Here is a 25,281-nt window from a genome sequence, read left to right as displayed (position 1 = left end):
TCATTTGACATCCTACGTTGACATCCCTCAATCCTCATCCCTGTAACTCTTTAGTTTATTAGGTACTTTCATCAACTGTGATCGCAAGGGTGAGCTTTTTATTTATAAATTACGTTTTGTTTATGTTTTTAATTATAGTTAGAATATAAATAATTTTCATTAGCATGCAGATGAGTCGTATGAACTCCCCGTCCGTCGGTATGGAGGAAGACAACGGCGTCGGGCATGCTTTGAGTGACTTCTTGCTACAACTTGATAATTATACTCCATCCATACCTGATTCTGTTGTCGCTTATTACCTGAATATGTCTGGCTTCGAATCTCAGGATCCCAGGTTAGTAATACGTTTAATAATGTGAAGTTATCTATAACATTCTATTGGTATTTTTGTACACTTTTGCAAGTTTACGACAATGAACTGTTCACTTTTTGAGTATAGGAAATGTATTATTCTGTTCTTTACAATAGAACAAAAGATCAAGGACGATACTAAATTTGAATAAAAATAGGTTTTATCTACTTCCTGATCCTTTTGTTACTTCAAAAGTTCTACAAAATACAAATATAATAAAGAGAAGATAATTTGTTGAATAAAGATAATTTGTATGCCTTGTCATGAAGAAACTATTAATATCTTACTTATAAATGATTATGCTAATAGTTACTGTCTGGCAGGACAGAAGGCTGATCACCTACTTGTCCCTAAAGAAAATGGATCAGTGAAACAGATTTATTCATAATGCATCTGCCCCTTACCCCACTTGGGGACATGCGCTTTCACTTTATAGATAATCATACAACACTAAAATTATTTTGTGTAAAACAATATCAGATTTAATTAGTTTAAATAAAACAAACATTTATTTCTAACCCACAACAAATATATAACATAAAAGAATCGAAATACCAACATATTGCTAATTAAAAACAACTTAAATTACAGATTGATTCGTCTCATCGCGTTAGCCTCCCAGAAGTTTTTATCAGACATAGCCAATGACGCATTACAGCATTGCAAAATGCGTACTTCAAGCCAACTAGCGCAGAGTTCGAAAAACCAAAAGGGGCCGAAAGAAAAGAAATACATCATGACAATGGAGGACTTAGTGCCTGCGTTACAGGAATATGGAATTATTGCGAAGAAACCTCACTATTTTGTATGAGATTTTTTTGGGATGGACTGAGTCTCAACACAGGTTTTTGGTGGGCCAAGTTCAGTTTCAATGTAATACATTAATTTAAAGTGACATTGGAGACATGTGCGTTTATCCTATTGTTAAAAGTTATTAGTCATTTGCTAATAGGTGGTTGGGTTCTGATGTTTTTTTCACGAAATTTTCACTTTGGCAGTTAAAAAACATGAATGTTATGTCTACGTTTCGTTGAACTAGATAACATCAAATTTTACTTTTAAAAGACTAACCATTAATAAAATTAAGTGAGTATGATATTATAAAAAAAAAATCTTAGCGACTAAAAATATTGCAAGCAAGTAGAAAATACATTTTAAATCTAATCTTTATTAAATAAATGACCCATGTATTTCTAAAAATTTTCAATAAAATTGTTAGAAATACATGGGTCATTTATTTAACACTAGCTGTGCCGCACGGTTTCACCCGCGTGGCTCCGCTCCTGTTGGTCTTAGCGTGATAATATAAAGCCCATATTACTCATGGATAATGTAGCTTTCGAATCATGAAAGAATTTTTAAAATTGGTCCAGTAGTTTATGAGCCTACTCACTACAATCAAACAAACAAAGTTTTCATCTTTATATTAGTGTAGATGTCATGTACTTATTCCCAGCCAGTTTACACGGTGAATTGTACTGACTGGCAAATTCATATAATACCATAATAATTAACCATGGCTGGTTATTGCAAACATAATATGAATTTGCCAGTCAGTTTAATTCACGGCGTAATCTGTCTGGAAATTGGAGGTCATAATACGGTCCCTGAATCCATCAAAATCTAACCATTTATATAAAAAAAAAAACAAGCATAGTGATAGTGATGATTGAGAAATAATGTGTACTTTGTATAAGAGCTAGCGCGCAAGAGCAACTTTTGTCTCCGCAACTATTTTGTCTCTCCCATCAACTCTATAAGAAGTTGCGTCGCTACGTGCCGCGTGCGCGCACTTTCTTACTAGCCCATAGAGTTGATGGGAGGGACAAAATAGTTGCGGAGACAAAAGTTGCTCTTGCGCGCTAGCTCTTAAGAAACCTCGGCCGCGCATTTGAAAATTTTTGTATTTGTTTAGTTTTTATGTGACAAGTGTTATTTTAGTGAATTAAGATTATAAATAAATGATATAGAAATTCGTAAAGGTTTTTTTAAAGTGAAACTTTTATTACATCGCCTCAAACTTTTTGGTCTGTGTAGCGCATGTCGCGTGTATCGCGGCAACCGAGTAGGTATTACCTACTCGGCACGCGACATGCGCTACACAAAGCAGTGTTCCGAACCGTTCGAACAATTTCATTTTACCGGGGTTTCATAAAACCACACCCTTGGATATGTCGCCATGACCTCACCTTCACCGAGTAGGCCGAGTAGGTAGACCATACCTATTACCGAGTAGACCAAGTAGACTGCACCTTCGAGTAGACCAAACCTATTACCGAGTAGACGAAGTAGACCGCTCCTTCGAGTAAACCAAACCTATTACCGAGTAGACCAATTAGACCGCACCTTCGAGTAGACCATACCTATTACCGAGTAGACCAAGTAGACCGCACCTTCGAGTAGACCAAACCTATTACCGAGTAGACCAAGTAGACCGCACCTTCACCGATTAGTCCAAGTAGACCATACCTATTACCGAGTCGACCAAGTAGACCACACCTTCGAGTAGACTAATCCTATTACCGAGTAGACCAAGTAGACCAATCCTATTATCGAATAGACCAAGTAGACCACATCAATTTCCGAGTAGACCAAGTAGACTGCACCTTCACAGAGAAGACCAAGTAGACCGCACCTTCACCGAGTAGACCAAGTAGACCGTACCTTCACCGAGTAGACCAAGTAGACCACACCAATTTCCGAGTAGACTACATCAATTTCCGAGTAGACCAAGTAGACCGCACCTTCGAGTAGACCAAACCTATTACCGAGTAGACCAAGTAGACCGCACTTTCACCGATTAGTCCAAGTAGACCAATCCTATTATCGAATAGACCAAGTAGACCACATCAATTTCCGAGTAGACTACATCAATTTCCGAGTAGACCAAGTAGACCGCACCTTCGAGTAGACCAAACCTATTACTGAGTAGACCATACCTATTACCGAGTAGACCAAGTAGACCGCACCTTCGAGTAGACCAAACCTATTACCGAGTAGACCAAGTAGACCGCACCGATTTGTCCAAGTAGACCAATCCTGTTATCGAATAGACCAAGTAGACCACATCAATTTCCGAGTAGACCAAGTAGACCGCACCTTCGAGTAGACCAAACCTATTACCGAGTAGACCAAGTAGACCGCACCGATTAGTCCAAGTAGACCAATCCTATTATCGAATAGACCAAGTAGACCACATCAATTTCCGAGTAGACCAAGTAAACCGCACCTTCACCGAGTAGACCAAGTATACCACACCAAATTCCGAGTAGACCAAGTATACCACACCAAATTCCGAGTAGAACAAGTAGACCGCACTTTCATAGAGAAGACCAAGTAGACCGCACCTTCACCGAGTAGACCAAGTAGACCGTACCTTCACAGAGTAGACCAAGTAGACCACACCAATTTCCGAGTAGACTACATCAATTTCCGAGTAGAACAAGTAGACCGCACTTTCACAGAGAAGACCAAGTAGACCGCACCTTCATCGAGTAGACCAAGTAGACCATACCTTCACCGAGTAGACCAAGTAGACCACACCAATTTCCGAGTAGACTACATCAATTTCCGAGTAGACCAAGTAGACCGCACATTCGAGTAGACCAAACCTATTACCGTGTAGACCAATTAGACCGCTCCTTCGAGTAGACCATACCTATTACCGAGTAGACCAATTAGACCGCTCCTTCGAGTAGACCAATTAGACCGCTCCTTCGAGTAGACCATACCTATTAGCTATTACCAAATAGACCAAGTAGACCGCACCTTCGAGTAGACCAAACCTATTACTGAGTAGACCAAGTATACCACACCAAATTCCGAGTAGAACAAGTAGACCGCACCTTCACAGAGAAGACCAAGTAGACCGCACATTCACCGAGTAGACCAAGTAGACCGTACCTTCACCGAGTAGACCAAGTAGACCACACCAATTTCCGAGTAGACTACATCAATTTCCGAGTAGACCAAGTAGACCGCACATTCGAGTAGACCAAACCTATTACCGAGTAGACCAAGTAGACCGCACCTTCGAGTAGACCAAACCTATTACCGAGTAGACCAAGTAGACCGCACATTCGAGTAGACCAAACCTATTACTGAGTAAACCAATAAGACCGCTCCTTCGAGTAGACCATACCTATTACCGAGTAGACCAAGTAGACCGCACCTTCGAGTAGACCAAACCTATTACCGAGTAGACCAAGTAGACCGCACCGATTAGTCCAAGTAGACCAATCCTATTATCGAATAGACCAAGTAGACCACATCAATTTCCGAGTAGACCAAGTAGACCGCACCTTCACCGAGTAGACCAAGTATACCACACCAAATTCCGAGTAGACCAAGTATACCACACCAAATTCCGAGTAGAACAAGTAGACCGCACTTTCATAGAGAAGACCAAGTAGACCGCACCTTCACCGAGTAGACCAAGTAGACCGTACCTTCACAGAGTAGACCAAGTAGACCACACCAATTTCCGAGTAGACTACATCAATTTCCGAGTAGAACAAGTAGACCGCACTTTCACAGAGAAGACCAAGTAGACCGCACCTTCATCGAGTAGACCAAGTAGACCATACCTTCACCGAGTAGACCAAGTAGACCACACCAATTTCCGAGTAGACTACATCAATTTCCGAGTAGACCAAGTAGACCGCACATTCGAGTAGACCAAACCTATTACCGTGTAGACCAATTAGACCGCTCCTTCGAGTAGACCATACCTATTACCGAGTAGACCAATTAGACCGCTCCTTCGAGTAGACCAATTAGACCGCTCCTTCGAGTAGACCATACCTATTAGCTATTACCAAATAGACCAAGTAGACCGCACCTTCGAGTAGACCAAACCTATTACTGAGTAGACCAAGTATACCACACCAAATTCCGAGTAGAACAAGTAGACCGCACCTTCACAGAGAAGACCAAGTAGACCGCACATTCACCGAGTAGACCAAGTAGACCGTACCTTCACCGAGTAGACCAAGTAGACCACACCAATTTCCGAGTAGACTACATCAATTTCCGAGTAGACCAAGTAGACCGCACATTCGAGTAGACCAAACCTATTACCGAGTAGACCAAGTAGACCGCACCTTCGAGTAGACCAAACCTATTACCGAGTAGACCAAGTAGACCGCACATTCGAGTAGACCAAACCTATTACTGAGTAAACCAATAAGACCGCTCCTTCGAGTAGACCATACCTATTACCGAGTAGACCAAGTAGACCGCTCCTTCGAGTAGACCAAAATGCATCGGTCGAACCGTACTATAATAATTATCGTACAAATACGATAATTTTGTGCCTAAGTTTCACTTTTACCGTGGTTTCATAAAACCACACAACATTTTTTTATTTTTTACTGACCCAAAAACAACATTATTTTACTTAGTCATTTTTTTATTTAAGTTACATGTTACTAAGGTACCCACATGTTATGAATAATTCGATTTTCGTGTCAAATATATGTTCTCCAATCTTTAGTAACATTAGTAAATTGCTGCTATATGACATCATGGTAACCCCCCTGATTTAAAGTAATAGGGCGGCCGTACACGGACTGCTTCAAGCAGTTGAGACCGAAGGCTTGAAGCCGCGACCGCACTTGCTCTGTGGCGACCGCGGTCGCGCGATGAACTATAGACATTCACTGCCGTACACGAACTGCTTAAGCAGCGACCGCTTCAAGCCGTCAACTCTGCGGTTTGTAGCAACAGCTCGAGCAGTCAACGACCGACCGAGTACGTCCGTGTACGTCGCTCAGCCGTTAACTGCTCGAGCAGTCCGTGTTCGGCCGGGCTTAATGTAACGTGAATGCTAAATACACCACAAAAACGAAGCCACATTGTCCCGGTTGAAATAAGAGAATCTATAACATTCCTCTTTACCTCTATAAAAATTCTATCAAACTATAGATAAACTCGTAGAGCATGACAAAAACTTCAAAATTGATTATACTGTCACAACATGCACCTCTAAAACCTATCCAAAATATTATTTTTTAAATACCTACCTATAAAGTTTTAATGAAAAGTTATTAAGAAAAGTCCATAAATAAGTTTTAAATTAAAAAAGAGTGTGTGTACTTATGTACACGCGTTAGAAGTTATACTTCTTTGGCGTATGGAAAAAATACTAGAATATAAAACTTGAACATAGTTATCAATTCATACCACCTAGAACTAACTTTAACTTCATGCTGTTAAATTTAGGTGTCGGTGTGCGCGTACCTACAGCGTAAAAATTCAGTCTCATCATTTTTCTCCATCGCGCCAAAAGAAGTATAACTTCAATATGGCTACAAAACGCAAGCAAGGCCATGCCCATAATAGTACAATGTCAGCTCAAACCAAGAAATTCCTCCAGAAGATATGTTACAAGGAAACAGCTTCAGTTGACATGACGAAACATGGTTTTGCAAATGATAAACATCCTATACGAGTATTTATACAGCCTCTGAGGTCACAGTTGGAGAAATTACATGGTTACTTTGATATCTTAATATCTATTTAGTTTTATAGTATTCGTGCTCACGTTGAACGCTCCAGAATGACAAAACAAAATCAGGTAATTGACTGACTCGTGTAAGCGAACAAACGGCCGTTGCTTTAAAATACCTACATAAGCTTACAATATTGTTGGTTGATTGTTTAACTCATTTATCATTTTGATACATCAAGGGATATTTAAACATTAATTTAAATATTTGAATTGTAGACTAACTAAATCCTATCCTATCCCACTAATTTATAAATACGAAAGTTTTTGAGGATGGATGTGTATGTTTGTTACTCTTTCACGCAAATACTAACTACTAAACCGATTACCATGAAATTTAGCACACATACACATATAGATAATAACTTGGATTAACACATAGGATAGGTTTTATCCTGGAAATCCCACGGGAACAAAGCAGGTGTTTCTTTGAAAACGCGGGCGAAGCCGGGCGGAAAGCTAGTATTACAAAAGATAAACTTTTTGCGGTGGAAACTGAAGGAGGAACGGGTAGTACGATAATGTAAAATGAAGACGAGCGAAGCAGCAGGAAAGCAAAAGAAATTATAAAACACTAGCTGCTCCGACCGTTTTTACCCCCGTGGCTCCGCTCCTGTTGGTCTTAGCGTGATGATAATTATATAGCTTATAGCCTTCCTCGATGAATGGGCTATCTAACACCGAAAGAATTTTTCAAATCGGACCAGTAATTCCCGAGATTAGCGCGTTCAAACAAACAAACTCTTCAGCTTTATAATATTAAAAGTATAAGTTAGTCTGTGGTATAAGTATAGATTTTCAGATCAAAATAGTCACGATAAACCCTCAGATAAACCTCCCAACAAGTTGACGTGGTCTGATATAGGTATTTTCCCTAAAAGTTATTTATGTGGTCCTAGTTATTTATGTGGTCTCCTCTGAAAATCAGTGCAGCAATACATTTTAATAACGGTTGCTGTTTTTCTGACGGGGAGTCCTTTTTTAACCTACTTCAAAAAAAGGAGGAGGTTATCAATGCGGCCGGTATGTTTTTTTTATGTATGTACACCGATTACTCCGAGGTTTCTGAACCGATTTACGTGATTCTTTTTTGTTCGATGCGGGATGGAGTCGAATTGGTCCCATAAAAATTTTATTCGGATAGGCCCAGTAGTTTTTATTTTATGAGCATTTTTGTCTGTATTTGTAAATGTTGCAAGTGCAAGTTTGAAGTCGGTTGTTTTTAACGCAGTTATCACTTGTGTCACCATTGCATTGCTTTGACCAGCCGGGGCGGATAGCTAGTTATTAATTAAAAATATTGTTTAATTTATTGCTGTTTTCGTATAACTTGTTTTCGAAGTTAGTTAATCTATTAAAATGTAGAAATGCACCATTTTATAATAATTTCCTAACTTACAGATGTAGAGCCTACAGACAAACGTCAAACGAAGCCCAAGAAAAATGTAAAGACTAAAACGCAAAACCAAAAAACTTTGAAATGTGAAAAAAAATAAAACCTAGTTCTTAAAAGTTGTTGTTACATCTAAGTAAAAGAATAACAATATCCGGGAATTATTGTGCATTATTTTATTAAAACATGTTATAATTACAAAATATGTGAGTTTTATTTTTCGTTAATAGTAAGACACAAATGTTCAGAATCATGGGTTTTAAGTTTTAACTGGTTTTAAAAACCAGCATAAGTACTAGATATTTTGATTTTTGAATTTTCAAGTTTTTGTTTGCAATAAAAGATTATTTTCTATTTCCCGCCAATTCAAGTTGACACAGATAAGATAATAAAATATTATGTTTGAAGTTGTTTTAATTTATAACTTTAAATGTAGCCACTTGAAAACTCAATAAGACTAAAATCATCTCTAGGACAGTCTAAACTAAAATTTAAATCTATTGGAAATTTTGTTCATTACACATGCATGATCCCGTAATATTCCCAGAACAACTAAACTGTCCGAACGCAGGTGGATACCTACATGAACAAAATCTCTTGTTTCTCAAATTCGAAGCTGAGTGACTTACTTCAGTACCAGCCTCTTTCTTTTCTTTACTTTTTGGCCCAACTTTTTGAACCTTTTTACTCTGCTTGCAAGAACATGTAGACGTTTTTTCCTCTAGCTGTGGTATCTTGTCTTGTATCTGTGTGGCATTTGGCATTATGCTGGTTATGCCGTGCGTGCAACCCGACCCGTTGGACATACACCCTTTAGCAGATAAATCATGTGTGTGGTCTGTATTTTCATTGAAAACGAAGCCCGGTCTATGAGCACCACTCATACCTTTGGACAGAGGTGGTTTATTGTCCTTCTTTTGGCTAAATGCCTTTGCGCAGCATGGAGGTGGATTAGAATCGGATGCCATCGGGTATCGAGGTGCTATGGTACTCTGAAATTTAAAGAATAACTTACTCATTATTCGGTCAATGCCTTGCATACTTCGTCACAAAACCGTTGTTTTCTTGCAAATTAGGATTGTATAGAAACCAGATAACGAATACTACAATTAATAACATCAGATATTTTGATTAAATATATTTTATCGACTCATCAACATCATGAAGAATAAAAGAAGTGTTCTACTGGCTATAGCCACGTTATGAACGATTTTAACGATATTACTAAATAGAGAAGACGTATTATAATATGAAGTACACAATGCCACTAAGTAGATTAACATTAGGTTTCGTTTTTTATTGCATGAACCTACGTGGGCATTGACCCGTATCAAAATAAATAATTCAACTTACATCTTGAAATCTTCTTATTGGGTCAGGAGTGGAATCTTGGTAACGTCTAAACCCAGAATTATTTTGCGGGCTTGGTGTCCGTTCAGAATTAAATGTTCTTTGTGAATCCGAGAAACGAGAGTTTTTACAGCAGGAACTAGGTGGAAGGGAATAATGAGGTAGTGAAACGTCTATAGAATCTGTATATTGAGGAGGTGGTCCTTGAAAATTATTGTGTCCAGATGTATCAATTTGTTGAGAAGAAGGATTAACTGAATGATGAAGTTGAGCGTTTGCATCAGGATTTTTGGTCAGTGGACGAAGTGAACTATACGTTCCTGGATCAGATTCTAGTGTTGCGTATGTAGCATTCCGCTCTCCTATAGGTACTTCTTTTTCTCTTCTAGGATATGAGTCAATTTGCTCTTCATAGCCAGTTCTTTCTTGCGCTCTTGTCATCTGTTGGTATGTACTATGAGGGTATAAGACAGACTCATTTTCTTCGAAGTTTATATGCTGCTGATCAGTTTTTTCTACGTATCTCTGGCGATCATTTCTTACAGAGGTCTCTGGGTTATTAGGACACTGCGGTGGTTGTACATTATGTGTTGACGGTGTATACGGTACTTGTGCGTGTCTCTGTGCTCTATTATCATTGTGAACTAATTGATCATATTGAGGATCAGTAACTTCAGGTGGCGTGCAATTTCCCGGGCATATTTTGTGTTTATCATCAGGTCTATTATGATTAGCTGCCATGTAATCTATGGAACTGTGACCGCTTACTGTGGGGCTTTCGGGACATTCGCAAATGTATTCGTGCCTTATGAAGGGTGCGTGATAATACGGTGGTGGGTAGAACATGTGATGGGGAAGATAAAAGTCTAGAGGTAGGTGCAGGCTGTCAACACATGGTCGTGGTGAAGATACAAATGCATGGGGGTATTTTCTGCCGCATTTCTTTCTATGACAGCGTGGTGGCATGAGGATCGAATTATCTGCATGTACCTACCAGGTACCATTGTTTTAACTGAAAAGAATTAGTGGTTTTTAAGGAATGTTCAGTAGAACGTGAAGCTGAAGTTGCTCAAGCCTAGTAAATTCATATCTGATAATTACTGGAATTTATGATAATTTTTAAATTTCATTTTGTAAATTTTAGTATATTTCTACCAGTATGTTTTGATTGTTTATCAATCGATTATGACAACATTTGATTGATGACAAATTGATAGAACCAGATAGACCTTAATCCGTGACCTAAACGTGCAAAAAGACGATAAATATTTACCTAAATATGCAATGTAAAAATATTTATTCTTAATCATTAGAAAATAATACCTTCTCACTTCAACGTACTAAAGAGAAGGAATATTTCTAATATTTAATAAATAAAATTAATTATGTATGTTAGACCTCATTTGTTTGGCCTACATGTTCATAATTAAGAACCACAAATTAAGAAGAATTGTTTAAAATAAAAAAAAAAATAAACAAGAAGAAAGTCAAATGGTGACACTAGGGTGACACGCGAAAGGATTGCTGAAGAAAAGTTGAATATAAATTAATCTTAAAATTAATATTATGGTGCATCTTATGTTTAACTTCTTATCATCATCATCATCAGCCAATAATGTTCCCACTGCAAATCGGGCGGCGGGCCTCCTATGAGGGTATATTATGTCAAAAATTCTTTATGAAATATGTATATTATAAGAGCGCCTGTACACCGGCAGCTCAAGCAGTAAACGGCTGAGCGACGTACACGGACTGCTTGAGCGGTCGGTCGTCCAACCGCGCAGTTGACGGCTTGAAGCGGCCGCGAATGCTCGAGCAGTCATGTGTACGGTAGTGTATGAATGTCTATAGTTCATCGCATGGTCGCGGCTTCAAGCCGTCGATTTCAACTGCTTGAAGCGGCCCGTATACGGGTGCCCCTAAATTGCTTAAGATTTCAGATGAAAATTGTTTATGTAAATAACGAACTACCTACTTATTAGTGACACCGAAAATCCTATGAGGTAGAGGTTGTTTATGCGGCCAACGCCGCAGACTTTCATTTGCGCTTATATTATCATTTCATACCACAATAATTATAAATAACATTACAGCCTGTGTGAATGTCCGTAAATCTAGCCAGAGAGATTTTTTTGAGATTGGTATGATTGGCAGGCTGGGCAAGATGGAGTCGAGCAGGGCCCCGATTGGTGAGAATTCTAACTCTAAAAACATACTTTTGGGTGAGTAATTATTTAAATATTAACGATAGAACTTTTATGCTATCATATTATAACAATGCCTAAATATAATAATAAGGAATGGCAATATCTATTTAAAAATATTTCCCTAAACAATATTTCACGAAGATTTCACGTGATCCGGAAAGAAAATTTCTAAATATCCAGTACATATTATACAACTTTGCAACATACTAATTACATAATATGTATGTTAAACATCTTATAATTATTACTAGCTTTCCGCCCGCAGCTTCACCCGCGTTTTCAAAGAAAAACCCAGAAAAACCCGCATAGTTTCCGTTCCCGTGAAATTTTCGGGATAAAACCTATCCTACTATGTCCCGGGGTAAAAAGTAGCCTATGTCCTTTCTCGGGTATCAAAATATCTCTATACCAAATTTCATGCAAATTGGTTCAGTAGTTAAGGCGTGATTGAGTAACAGACAGACAGACAGACAGAGTTACTTTCGCATTAATTATAATATTAGTATGGATTAATTCACAGGCGCCAGCCGGAAAAAAAATTTTTCGAACTACCAAAGCATGCTTTTATTAAAATTTATAATACGGTAACATTATTTTATCTAATCTGTGCAGCGTTCACCGCTTGTCAATAGTTTCCACGTGATTATGTAACTTCCGATATGGCGCTGTCAGCGTCGTCGTCGTTTCCTTTTGTCACTGTGCTGCAAGCGCGGTGAGGTGTGTGTCCCATAGTTTCCACAGGATATAAGATATGTAAGTTATTTTTTTAATATATTCTTATTTATATACAGGCTAAGAACTCGTACACCCGCTAGTATTACACATTTATCATTGCTATAAGTCATAAAATTATTGAAAATTCGATTATAATTTACCTTACGTAACCTGATGGAATTATGTTTGCACGTGACCTTGTACTAATTATTAAATAATATTTAAAAAGAGCATATTCTGGATAATGCGGCATGTTCTACTTGATGTAATTCGCCTTTTGGTAATATCGAAATTGTGACATAATGTAAAGTTAACGATGTTACCGAGAACCACCCAATGCCGTTCAGTATTGATCAGATTTAGCCAGTTTCAATTTGAAAGCACATATATTGACTACAATTTTCAGTTGAAATTGTTGGTCCAAAAGCCGAAGCTATGACTGAATTCTTTTTAAACTTTTTTTTCGGATTTCTCATGTCACTTTTACAACTTTGACAGAGGATTCTTTTTTTGAATACTTACTGCTTTTTGAATTTTTAAATTCTTTCTAGAACAAGGAATTTTAGAAATTGCTGCAAATCAAATCATTCGTTGATAAATTGGTTTATCTTAATTTAATTAAGCATTTAAGCATATTATACAATAATTATGTTTATTGTTAATTAGATAGTATTGTAAATGGATAGGACTAAGGTCTAAGATGTATTTTCAGTACTAATATTAACCCATAAAAAATTTATTTTGTTAATAAATTTACATCAATCAAATATGTGTCAATAATACTGCAATGCACCACTATCTAAAGGCTTACTTATATCATAAAGATAAATTATATTTTGAGTGAACTGAATTGATTACTTACATTATTTAGTAATAACTATAATTTTTTAAAAACATTGCTATATATAAATACATATTTATTTTCCAAGTTTAAATAAAATAAGACGCCATTACCTATCTGAGATAAAAAATTTGCAAGTAATTTTAAAGAAATATTTACTTTTTAAAATATTTTCATACAAATTTGGTTGAGTTACCAACTATTTCTTTGTACTATTTAGGCTTGATTTTTAATTTTGCCTAGACAGGTCTCTTCAGCTTTTTTAATATTAGTAAAGATATTATAAGAGACAAAAGCGTTAAATAAATAAGATGTCACATAGATATAAAATGCCCGATGATGAGAACTCATGCTTGAGGGTGTGGCCGGCTAGCAGAAGGTGTGTGACCACCACTGCTGGCGACAGCAGCGTGTCTGGGAACCGGTGGTGGTACCCTGTGACCAATAGATTATGAGATCTGAGGGCTTTTAAAACTTTCTACTAACCCGTGGCCCCATAAGTTCGGAACAATTTTGATACCAATTAATAATTGGCTAGAATTATATGAATAATATTATGTACTAGCTGCTCCGCGCGGTTTTACCCCCGTGGTCCCACTCCTGTTGGTCGTAGCGTGAAGATATATAGCCTATAACCTTCCTCGATAAATGGGGTTATCTACCACGGAAATAATTTTTCAAATCGGACCAGTAGTTCCCGAGATTAGCGCGTTCAAACAAACAAAAAAACTCTTCAGCTTTATAATATTAAGTATAGATAAAATGTTTATGTGAACTGTTAGAATACAATATATTATGATGAGTATTATTTGAATAATGAAATATAGTTACATATTTTGATTATTACAATATCTATACTGGCCAAATATTAGGGTTCTGATCTTTGATCTGAGTTTTTAGGATAGTTTTTTGCAAAACTCCCATATAGTTGTGTTTTATCTATTAAAGTACACTTAATTAGTAGAAGAGTATACTACAAGCTGCATTTTCTATTATTTTCAGTAACAATGTTCTCATCCTTAATGGAAACGGCGCGGAATTCGCCGTTCCGCGGCCCACTCTCACCGGCCAACTGCGAACCAGCCATCGCCGCACCTATGGAACAGGTAACTTAAATATATCTCATTAGATTTCCACCAATTAACTCAATTTACATTTTATTTTTATTCCTCCAGAGGCCGTATTATGACCTCTTATTTCCAGACAGTTTACGCCATGAAGTGAACTGACTGGCAAATTGAATGGTTATTGACTATGGATGGTTGTTGCAATCATAATATGAATTTGTCAGTCAGTTCAATTCACGGCGTAAACTGTCTGGATATAAGAGGTACGGCCTCTGGTATAAAATATTAATATAGGTAGGTAACTTTTGATTTTAAGATTTTGAAATACGTTTTAAATAATATTTAGTTATAACTTACTTATAGATAATAATCATTAGAAACTTTTAATAATTAATCATAAGAGATATTTAGCTTTTAAAGTACCTATATATTTTTATTATTTGGATGTCTCAAAATATATTACTTTATTCACATGATCGGCAATTTTGGTAGAAATGTCTGTAACATCATATCTTTGATTTTTCTCAATAAACAGGGATAACATGAAAAGGAAAATGAAAAATATATTTATTTCATACACACAATTTTCAAAGACAGAAAATGGATGAGTCCTCCTAGTACCAAAAGTCAGGAGGACCCGCTCTTCCTTAACTAAAGTTTACAAATATAATACGTGTGAAGATGTATGTGTGCGAGTGAGTGACTGTGTGCGTGCGTGCGTGCGCGTGTGTGTGTGTGGGTATAACATGATTTTAAATATATAAAATAGAGATTACTTTTAAAACACCATATTAAACAACATAAAGAAACTATAGCCCGATGATGAGAACTCATGCTTGAGGGTGTGGCCGGCTAGCGGAAGGTGTGTGACCACCACTGCTGGCGACAGCAGCGTGTCTGCGAACCGGTGGTGGTACCCTGTGACCAATAGATTATGAGATCTGAGGGCTTTTATATATTAATTATAATAATGTGTACTGTGTAGTTAAAATAAAGAAAGTTGTGTTGCAACACTTTTACTATAGAACAATGAGCGGATTTTATTTTTTTTGTTGTTGTTGGATTTGCTACTTGGACTAAGATTAGCTGTTTATATATAACTAGCGGTCCGCCCCGGCTTCGCCCGTGGTACATATTTCGCAATAAAAAGTAGCCTATGTTGTGCCAATTTGTCTGTGCCAAATTTCATCAAAATCGGTCCAGTAGTATATGAGCCTATTCATTACAATCAAACAAACAAACAAACAGTGTTCCTCTTTATAATATTAGTGTAGATGACATTATGTAAATAAAACTAGCTTTCCTTTTCAAAGAAAGTTCCCGTTACCGTGGTAATTCCGGGATAAAACCTATCCTATGTGTTAATCCAAGTTGCACTCTATATGTGTGCTAAATTTCATTGTATTGGTTATCGGATACACATACATCCAGAATCATTAATTTTCGCATTTATAATATTAGTAGGAAGTAGGATGTACAAAGTTATCAACCCCCTTGAAAATAAGGAGATCACCTTAAGTAAACTATTATTTAGTGTTCTATCAGTCTCTCGATTTCAAGTTTGATAAAAAACTTTGCCTCAAGGCTATTCACTATTTTCACTATATGGAAATTTTCAAGAAGCTTATATCCTCTAATACACTGGAGATTGCACTATGACCATTAACTTGAAACAAGAAACTATGACATTCAATGACGTCAGTCATGTTATTTGTCTCTTTCTGTCGAGTGACCACGCTGGTTTGTAAATTCAGGATTTTTCAAAATAGAAAAACTAAAAATCATGGTCTATAAATAATAACGACATATATTTTTAACAGTATTTATATTATAATATTATGGTCATACTTTATAGGTAGGTACATACAATTTTAATTGGTATAGAATGATAGTTAGCAGCCTTGCACAAATTTCAGCTAACTTTACAAAGTTTATTTTTCAAAAGGTATTTTTTTCTGGGTCGTAATCCTCAGTAACCTTGATGGGCACATATATTTCTTTTTATTTTAGCTGAAATACGTAAAACAAAAAAATATGAGGTAAGTTAAAAAAGTATAAATTTCAATGTAAAAACGAACAATCTTATAACTACATGTGAGTGCAATACCGATGTCATGTGTTTCATTACTAGTAACAATCTTTAAAATGGTGTTCTAAATTTTCATCATAATATTGTTATTACAATATATTCTCTTCGCTATCCATAAAAACTCGTCATCATGGTTACCTTACTTGTTAAATCTGTTTATTGAAAACTTGTTGAAAAATGATAAAGTATTAGGGAAATAACAAATTTAACATGACTGCTTACTAAAATGATGCTAAATTAGACAATTTTTGCCATTGAAATGATTCTAAACAGGTAAATGCAGGAGTATTGAGGAATATTGTAAATAACGTAAATATACACTTGCCTGTGAAATTCTATGCCAGAATTTGGTGTCCAAACACTTCTGCAATTTTGCACAATACAATGCATTCTTTATATTCGGAAAATATTCATTAAATAAGCAACAATATTAACTTAAATATTCGAAGCGACGCAATTTTTTTGACACACATGCCATATTGACAAAGTGAGAGTTGCTACAATTTTATTATGGTGACTACCCATAATCAGGGAGTATCGCTTTTTAATAATTGATTCAGATACTTAGTTTATTTAGCATAAATAATAATTGTCTCATCCAACAATGCTTCTGAATGACGTTGTTGGCAATTTAACAACAAACTCATGTACAAAAACTAACCTTTTGCACAGAATATTACAGCATACATAGTAGCCTTGGGAAAACTTCGTATTAACAGTGGCAATACCAAGTTAGGTGTGAAAGTGATAAAAAACATGAACTGGGCAATATTTTCTTGTTACACGTCAATGTTCATACCGAAATCTCCAGTGTATTAGATATAAGCTTCTTGGAAATTTTTAATAGCCTTGTGGCAAAGTTTGATAAAATTGTCAATGACTTACAGATTAAACATTAAAAAAAGTTTTAGGCGGAAAATTGAAATCGTTCTTTTTTTCCTACATAGTTCATAGAACAGTTTTTTTTTAATTTGGGACAAGGTATTTTAGACAAAACTGCAAACGTTTTATATATTACTAGCTTACCGCCCGCGGCTTCGCCCGCTTTGTCTAAAACCTAATAAATTATATTCTAAAACCTTCCTCTTGAATCAATATCTATTAAAAAAAGCCGCATCAAAATCCGTTGCGTAGTTTTAAAGATTTAAGCATACAAAGGGACATAGGGACAGAGAAAGCGACTTTGTTTTATACTATGTAGTGATAGTGATATAGTTGCTCGCTCCGGCTCTGTCCAAGTAATTTACTTTATTTTTTAATTCGATTTTACTATGCTAAGCAGAGACAAATCCAACGAAACAAAAAACATGAATATCCGCTTAACGCTCTTTCATTATAATTTTAAGTGGTGCAACTACACAACTTTTTTTTATAAAAATCTAAAATGTTTTGTGCATAAACCTATATGAAATGATATTTTAATATACATATCACACATCCATGTGTCAAAAAAGTATTTCTTTTTGCTGTTTTTTTACTATTTTTATTTATTTTCCCGTTTCAAGGGAGGTATGGCCGCCTCCGTTGCTCAGGGCGACTCGTGCGAGTTCGGATCGACCAAATACTTCGCGCTGTGCGGCTTGGGCGGTATCCTTTCTTGCGGTAAGTGACTGAACTTATTTATATACTAGCTGTTCCCCGCGGTTTCACCCGCATTGCTCCGCTCCTGTTTGTCTTAGCGTGATGATTTATAGCCTATAGTCTAATTGATAAATAGGCTATCTAACACCGAAATAATTTTTCAAATCGGACAAGTAGTTTCTGAGATTATCGCGTTCAAACAAACAAACAAACTTTTCAGCTTTATAATATTAGTATAGATATGAATCTGTAGATTTGAAAAAACAAGAAGAGCGTATGTGCACACTTGTCAGAAGTGAAACATCTTTGGCAAGATTCAAAGATACCAGAATCGTCGCCTTACTCCATGGCGAGACGGTATTGCCATGACGCGACTTTGAAATTTTACTCTCAAGGCTCAACGCGCCTAAAGGTAATTAAGTCTTTGCGCCTCTTGAAGACGTATGTTCGAATCTGGCCTCGAAAACGTAAAATTACTCAAAAAAATATTTGTATTGTCACACTTTTTCGAATATTATTGTTGTATAATATTATTACGCAATGCCGTCAAGGTGATGTGGATGAAAATGGCTTCTCGCCAAGCCTTAGTAACACGCATTTGAAACTGGGCTAATTATTGTAGAAAAGTAAATAATAATGTTGTTTTACATTCATAGATTGTTATTACACAAGTATATTTTAGAACTTAACTAGCTGTGTCACGCGGCGCCACTCTTGTAACCGAGGAAAGGTAGCCTATATACTAATCTATACTAATATTATAAAATATAAAGCTCAAGAGTTTGTTTGTTTCAACTCACTAATCTTAGGAACTACTGGTCCGATTTTAAAAATTATTTCAGTGTTAGATAGCCCATTTATCGAGGAAGTCTATAGGCTATCATCACGCTAAGACCGACAAGTGCGTAGCTCTGCGAACAAAACCGCGGGGCATAGCTAGTCCAGAAAATAATCTATCTATATCTCTGTACCAAATTTTATACAGATCGGATCAGCTGTTTGCTGTTTTTAGGCAAAATATTTTGACCTTTTCGGTAAATGGACTATCTATTAATCTCACAGTGAAATCCTTATTCAAATCGGACCCGTTGTTTCTGAGTTAAACACGTTCAGACAAACTCGTCAGATATTATTAGTTTATAGACCAATTATATGAAAAGCCAATGTACTAAAATGTGTTACAGTATGCTTTGATTACGCAGTTGATAGATTAGATAAACATACGACCTTGATATAGTAATATTCAAGTTCAAAGAGTAACGTAATAAAATATAATTGTCAAGTGTTTGGTTATCTACAGATTTTCGTACTCATTCCTTTATCTATATGTTTATACTAGCTGTTCCCTGCGGTTTCACCCGCATTGCTCCGCTCCTGTTGGTCTTAACGTGATGACATAAATGGGCTATCTAACACCGAAATAATTTTTCAAATCGGACCAGTAGTTCCCGAGATTAGCGCGTTCAAACAAACAAACAAATTCTTCAGCTTTATAATATTAGTATACATTTAATTATACGTAAAAATAACTTTTTTTTACATAATATAATTTCTGTTCCGAATTTTCTGATTTTCTTATGGAAAAAACTTTCAACTCAAACATTTATTCGATTAGACTTCCACCGATTCGCAAACCAGTATCTATAGAGAAGAACCGGCAAGAAACTCTAGTGGCCCTTTTAAATCATGTCAGTACCTTTTTGCCGTTGAGCTATTACTATGTCTCTCTCTTCTTCACGCTTTAACAGCTGAATCGATTTGGATGAAGGATAGGTTCTATCCCGGAAATCCCACGGGGACCGACGATTTTTCATTGACGACGCGGGTTTTTACCGCGGGCGGAGATAATATAGTAGTATATTATATTCATTGTTTTTACTACTAATAAAACTTCTAAATATAGTTATAACAATGAAATCTAAATCACTTGCACTTGTATTTGATAGTATGTGCCAAAAGATGTCACTAAGAAATGCGTGTATCAAAATAAGTTATGTCGTATGTATATATTGTGTATTCCATCCACGTATCGCTTGGCTATATATATCGTTTAGAAATAAGATTTTAACGGGTTTTAAACGCGATTTAGTCATTATTATACCGACGTTTAAACGCTATAAACTTAAACTCAAATACCTATTTATTCTTGGACTTCGTCTAGAAGCACTAATCGATCGAAAGGAGTATATAAAACTAAATATACTAAACTAGCTTACCGCCCGCGGTTTCACCCGCTTTGCCTAAAACCTAATAAATTATATACTAAATCTCTTGAATCACTATCTATTAAAAAACCTCTACAAACCGCATCAAAATCCGTTGCGTAGTTTTAAAGATTTATTAAGCATACAAAGGGACATAGCGACAGAGAAAGCGACTTTGTTTTATACTATGTAGTGATAGTGATATTCCCCCAAATTTCAGGTATAACCCACACAGCGGTGGTGCCCCTCGATCTGGTCAAGTGCCGTCTCCAAGTCGACCCCGACAAGTACAAGAATGTTGTCAACGGGTTCAAAGTGTCCGTACGGGAGGAGGGCATGCGCGGTTTGGCTAAGGGGTGGGCGCCTACATTCATTGGTTACTCGCTGCAGGTAAAAACCACAAAAAACATTTATACTTATTACTTAGTACTTACTAGCTGCTCCGCGCGGTTTCACCCCCGTGGCTCCACTCCTGTTGGTCGTAGCGTGATGATATATAGCCTATAACCTTCCTCGATAAATGGGCTATCTAACACCGAAATAATTTTTCAAATCGGACCAGTAGTTCCCGAGATCAGCGCGTTCAAACAAACAAACTCTTCATGTTTTTGAAATAGAGGTCGTAGAGAGAGCGTCACAGTTACAAGTGTTTTAAAACGCTATTTTTTGGACTACTAGAAATGATAATTGACTGATTAAAAGAAAAATCAGGCCATTTTATTTTTTATGCATATTCCCTTTTATTCCTAAGTCTGTGACAACACAAATCTTTGAAAAAACGTCCATATTCTCCCAAAAAAAAAAATTCTATTATATTATTTAATTATATTATTAAAGCTACAGGGTCTCTGCTATTTTATTATCTACTCAATGATTAAACAAAAATCAACCAATTGTTCCTACTGAAAGTCTGTGACGACACACTTTTATGAGAAAATCACCATAAATTCCCCAAAACGTCACTTTTTTTGTTATATTGTTATTTATTTATATTTATCATACAGGGTCTCTGCAAATTCGGTCTTTACGAAGTGTTCAAAGTGGCCTACTCAGGCATGTTAGACGAAGAGACTGCATACACATACAGAACTGGTGTTTACTTGGCCGCGTCTGCGTCTGCCGAGTTCTTTGCTGACATCGCCCTATCGCCCTTGGAGGCCGCTAAGGTATTTATTTATTTACTAGCTGTGCTCCGCGGTTTTACCCGCAGTGCTCTGCTCCTGTTGGTCTCGGCGAGATGATAAGCCTATAGCCTTCCTCGATAAATGGGCTATCTAACACCGAAATCTTTTTTTTAAATCAGGCCAGTGGTTCCCGAGATTAGGGCATTCAAACAAACTCTTCAGCTTTATAATATTAAGTATATAATTACTAGATTCCCGTCTGCGAAAAACCCGCATAGTTTCCGTTCCTGTGGGATTACCTACCAAATTTCATTGTAATCAGTTCAGTAGTATTTGCGTGAAAGAGTAACAAACATCCATCCTGATAAACTTGCATTTACAACATTAGTAGGATATTTAAAAATAATCCATATTTATATAAAACAGGTGCGAATCCAAACGATGCCCGGTTTCGCGTCCACATTACGCGAGGCGTGGCCCAAGATGGTCCAGAACGAGGGCTACGGTACATTCTACAAGGGCCTGGTACCCTTATGGGGCAGGCAGATCCCGTACACCATGATGAAGTTCGCCTGCTTCGAGAAGACCCTCGAACTGTTGTACAAGGTAAAAAAACAAATAAAAAAAACACTTAAAACACTTCGATAAAAAAAATTGTCTCATTTTATAAGTTAACATTAATTGAAGCTTACAAATGTACATTTTATTACACTATAGTAAATTACACATCTTACACCTAAATGTAACTAATGAAAAAAATCTATGTGAATTTGCCAGTCACTTTAGGTCACGGTGTAAACTGACTGGTAATATATGGAGGTCATAATACGGCCCCTGTTTTTTTTAAATTTATATTTTTTTACAGTATGTAGTGCCCCAGCCACGTAACTATAATTTTTCGCCTAGATGCTTTATATAAATTGGTAATTTTACCATTTTTTCCGCAGTACGTGGTGCCCAAGCCCCGCGACCAATGCAGCAAGGGTGAACAACTGGTGGTGACATTCGCAGCTGGTTACATTGCTGGTGTGTTCTGCGCTATCGTCTCCCACCCAGCGGACACTGTCGTATCTAAGCTTAACCAGGTGAGAGATAAATGGATAATAAAAATCTTTATTGACACAAAAATACAGGTGAAAATAATGAATCATTCGGCTATTGTTTAATACTGTGTCTCAGGAGCCAGAATAAATGTATATTTCAGCGTTTTGCTTGTGTTATGGAAAGCAAATGGCTGATAAACATACATAATATATAATTTTCAATATACAGGGTATACCACGGGTATTCTAAACTCAATGGAGGTTATAGTTATGCATATGCTGAGTACGTAAAAAATACTTAAAAAATTCCAGATGCATTTTTTTCAAATAGATGAATTCTTAAAACTCTTTGTGTGCACCCATAACAAGCGACCCGCCCAACTTTGCCACCCGCACGTGAGCTATCGTTTAAGATTATGTTTACATAGACAAAATGCTCAAATTAGCGAAGCGGTATATGCCGGCTGCGCGAAGCTAGAGAAGAAAACATGAATTTTAAGGAAAAATTTAGCAAAAAATTTTTGGCGCAATTTTGTTGTTAAAGTATTTTTTACGTGATCAGTGTATGCAAAACTAAAAAAGTCCCTTCGCGCTTAGTATACCAATATTGGGACACCCTGTATACTTCACTTTCACTACATTGTATAAAATAAAAAACAAAGTAGCTGTATCTTTCCCTAGAACTACGCAACGGATTTTGATTTGAACGGGTATTTTGAAGTGAAAATTCTTTAGGCGTTTGTTTCAAAATCTGTTGCGTAGTTTTGAAGATATAAGCATAGGGATGGATCCACGCTTTCCTTGTTTTTTACTATGTAGTAAAGATGTGTATTAGTATAAATATAATACCCATATACATACCGCTCTTTCTAATATAATATTCAATAATTTCAGGACAAGACGGCCACAGTTGGCTCGATCATTGGCAAACTGGGCATGGCCGGAGTGTGGAAGGGTCTCGGCCCCAGGATTGTGATGATTGGTACACTGACTGCCCTGCAGTGGTTCATCTATGATGCGGTCAAGGTAATTATTACTAATCATATATAAATAAAAAATTTGTGTGTGTACTACGTAACTTTATGACCTTATTTTTTAAAAAAATAATTTACTATATGCTACTTTACAAAAAAACGTCGAATCACGCGTGGTAGGGATGAGAAAAAGATGGCGCGTAACGGAAAAATGTCACGCGTAACGAAAAAATGTTACACTAAATTTTTTTACAATCCCGATAAATAAGTTTAAAGCCATTATTTTCCGAAAAAAGTTGATATACATAAACATACAATTTAAAGATTACTTAAAACTAAAAAAAAATTCACTGTAAAATATCCCTAATTTCGGTCAGACCGTCAATTAATAATAATAAAAAAATATTTTTTGACCACTAGCTGGGCCCTACGGTTTTACGCGCAGTGCTCCGCTCCTATTGGTCTCAGCGTGACGATATATAGCCTATAATAGCCTTGATGTTTTCTTTTTTTTAATAAGTACCTGCATCTCAATCAAAATTAAAATTCTATATTATAAAAAAAAGACAGACATATAGACTATGATTAATCAATATAACCAATTGTTCCTACCGATGTGAATTGTGGACACGAAAATTTATGAGTTGTCAAATGTCACACGTGTCACATTTGCCGCCATTTTGTCGTGTGTTAACTTTTTAATTTTTGCACAGGTATGGCTCAGGATGCCCAGACCACCACCGGCCGAAATGCCAGAATCTATGCGCAAAAGGCTTGAAGCTGAGGAAGCCGCGAAATCAAAATAAACACTTAAAAACACCTTAGGCGATATTAATTTGACCTTTTTATGTATGGCGTTCAAATTCCACTGCCAATTTTTGTTGGTGACTCATTTCGTGTTTTCCATACGGCAGAGTACAGATGTATAGTAATTTTTAAATGTCACACGCCATTTTAATTATGTCAAATAGTAATTGTAGTTATTGGTAGGAGTCGAGTGTTGAGCCGCACGGTGTGTTGTTCTACTCCACCGCTATATATTATGTATTATTGTGATCCATGAGTATGAAATCGTGTAATTTATTTTTCATTTAAATAAAAAAATATTTTTATTTATTTTTATTTTTCATTTTTTGTTTCACCATTGTTTACCGTGTAACCAAAGTTGAGAGTTAATAAATATTAGAAGTATGGGTGTGTTTTTATTGTATGTGAGTAGAGTTGGTGATAGTTGTTCTAGCTTACGCCCCCACATTTCCCGTTTCCGTGGGATTTCTGGGATAAAACCTATCCTATGTGTTCATCCATATTACCTATATGTGTGCTAAGTTTTAGTGTAATCGATTCAGTAGTATTTACGTGAAAGCGTAACAAAACATACATAGACATACATCCATCCTCACAAACTTCGGCATTTTTAAATAATGTATACCATAGACGCATATATGAATATTAGATTTCCGCTTTGCAAAAAACTTAACTTCCTCAAGAACTATTCTTAACTTTCTAGCAAGGAATGTAGGTCTCAACAGTATTATCTAGATTCTAGATTGTAATAGACTACCTAAGCATATTCAGTATGTAGTACACACAAGGTTAACGTTGTTGTCAACACTAAGTGCCCTTACGCACTAGCGGTTAACCGCGGGGGCGGCTAACCGCGGGGGCGGCTAACCGCGCGGTTAGCCGTTTTCCCATTTTAATATGCAACCGCTTTTATGAGTGCGTACAATCATAAGCGGTTGCATATTAAAATGGAAAGCGGCTAACCGCGCGATTAGCCGCCCCTGCGGTTAACCGCTAGTGCGGGCACGTGTCAACATCATAAATGGTT

At 36.6% G+C, this 25,281-nt stretch overlaps 3 protein-coding genes across 4 annotated transcripts; 2 read left to right on the top strand and 1 right to left on the bottom strand.

Annotated features, from left to right (window-relative positions):
* The first annotated feature begins 26 nt into the window (after positions 1-26).
* LOC123702137 (transcription initiation factor TFIID subunit 10-like) lies at positions 27-1,469 on the top strand. Of its 2 annotated transcripts, none has more exons than XM_045649796.1 (3): positions 27-89; positions 164-334; positions 944-1,469. In XM_045649796.1, exons 2-3 carry the CDS (start codon positions 165-167, stop codon positions 1,161-1,163), a joined length of 390 nt encoding a protein of 129 aa, XP_045505752.1. In that variant the 5' UTR covers positions 27-89; position 164; the 3' UTR covers positions 1,164-1,469. The 2 variants fall into 2 exon arrangements, with proteins under 2 accessions (XP_045505752.1, XP_045505753.1); XM_045649797.1 differs by having other exon boundaries at positions 31-89; positions 171-334.
* Positions 1,470-8,522: 7,053 nt separating this feature from the next.
* On the bottom strand, positions 8,523-10,691 carry LOC123702128. Its single transcript, XM_045649785.1, has 2 exons — positions 9,607-10,691; positions 8,523-9,245 (listed from the first exon to the last, which is right to left on the bottom strand). Exons 1-2 carry the CDS (start codon positions 10,567-10,569, stop codon positions 8,751-8,753), a joined length of 1,458 nt encoding a protein of 485 aa, XP_045505741.1. The 5' UTR covers positions 10,570-10,691; the 3' UTR covers positions 8,523-8,750.
* A 1,739-nt stretch (positions 10,692-12,430) lies between these two features.
* LOC123702132 (phosphate carrier protein, mitochondrial-like) lies at positions 12,431-24,638 on the top strand. Its single transcript, XM_045649791.1, has 9 exons — positions 12,431-12,563; positions 14,368-14,471; positions 18,027-18,123; positions 20,527-20,696; positions 21,311-21,472; positions 21,857-22,036; positions 22,378-22,515; positions 23,368-23,499; positions 24,161-24,638. Exons 2-9 carry the CDS (start codon positions 14,373-14,375, stop codon positions 24,251-24,253), a joined length of 1,071 nt encoding a protein of 356 aa, XP_045505747.1. The 5' UTR covers positions 12,431-12,563; positions 14,368-14,372; the 3' UTR covers positions 24,254-24,638.
* The last annotated feature ends 643 nt before the right edge of the window (positions 24,639-25,281 follow it).

Source organism: Colias croceus, chromosome 23 (assembly GCF_905220415.1).
Source record: "Colias croceus chromosome 23, ilColCroc2.1".
NCBI lineage: Eukaryota > Metazoa > Arthropoda > Insecta > Lepidoptera > Pieridae > Colias > Colias croceus.
The sequence above is the reverse complement of the archived record's forward strand: the minus strand, read 5'-3'. Positions and strand labels throughout refer to the sequence as shown.

Bases quoted from the DNA above. Each gene is read 5' to 3' on its own strand.
- LOC123702132 (XM_045649791.1), top strand. From the start codon at position 14,373: ATGTTCTCATCCTTAATGGAAACGGCGCGGAATTCGCCGTTCCGCGGC. The intron at 21,473-21,856 runs GTATTTATTTAT...TATATAAAACAG, and splicing joins CGCCCTTGGAGGCCGCTAAG to GTGCGAATCCAAACGATGCC. The intron at 22,037-22,377 runs GTAAAAAAACAA...TTTTTTCCGCAG, and splicing joins CCCTCGAACTGTTGTACAAG to TACGTGGTGCCCAAGCCCCG.
- LOC123702128 (XM_045649785.1), bottom strand. From the start codon at position 10,569: ATGCCACCACGCTGTCATAGAAAGAAATGCGGCAGAAAATACCCCCAT. The intron at 9,246-9,606 runs GTAAGTTGAATT...TTTAAATTTCAG, and splicing joins CAATAAGAAGATTTCAAGAT to AGTACCATAGCACCTCGATA.
- LOC123702137 (XM_045649796.1), top strand. From the start codon at position 165: ATGCAGATGAGTCGTATGAACTCCCCGTCCGTCGGTATGGAGGAAGAC. The intron at 335-943 runs GTTAGTAATACG...CTTAAATTACAG, and splicing joins TTCGAATCTCAGGATCCCAG to ATTGATTCGTCTCATCGCGT.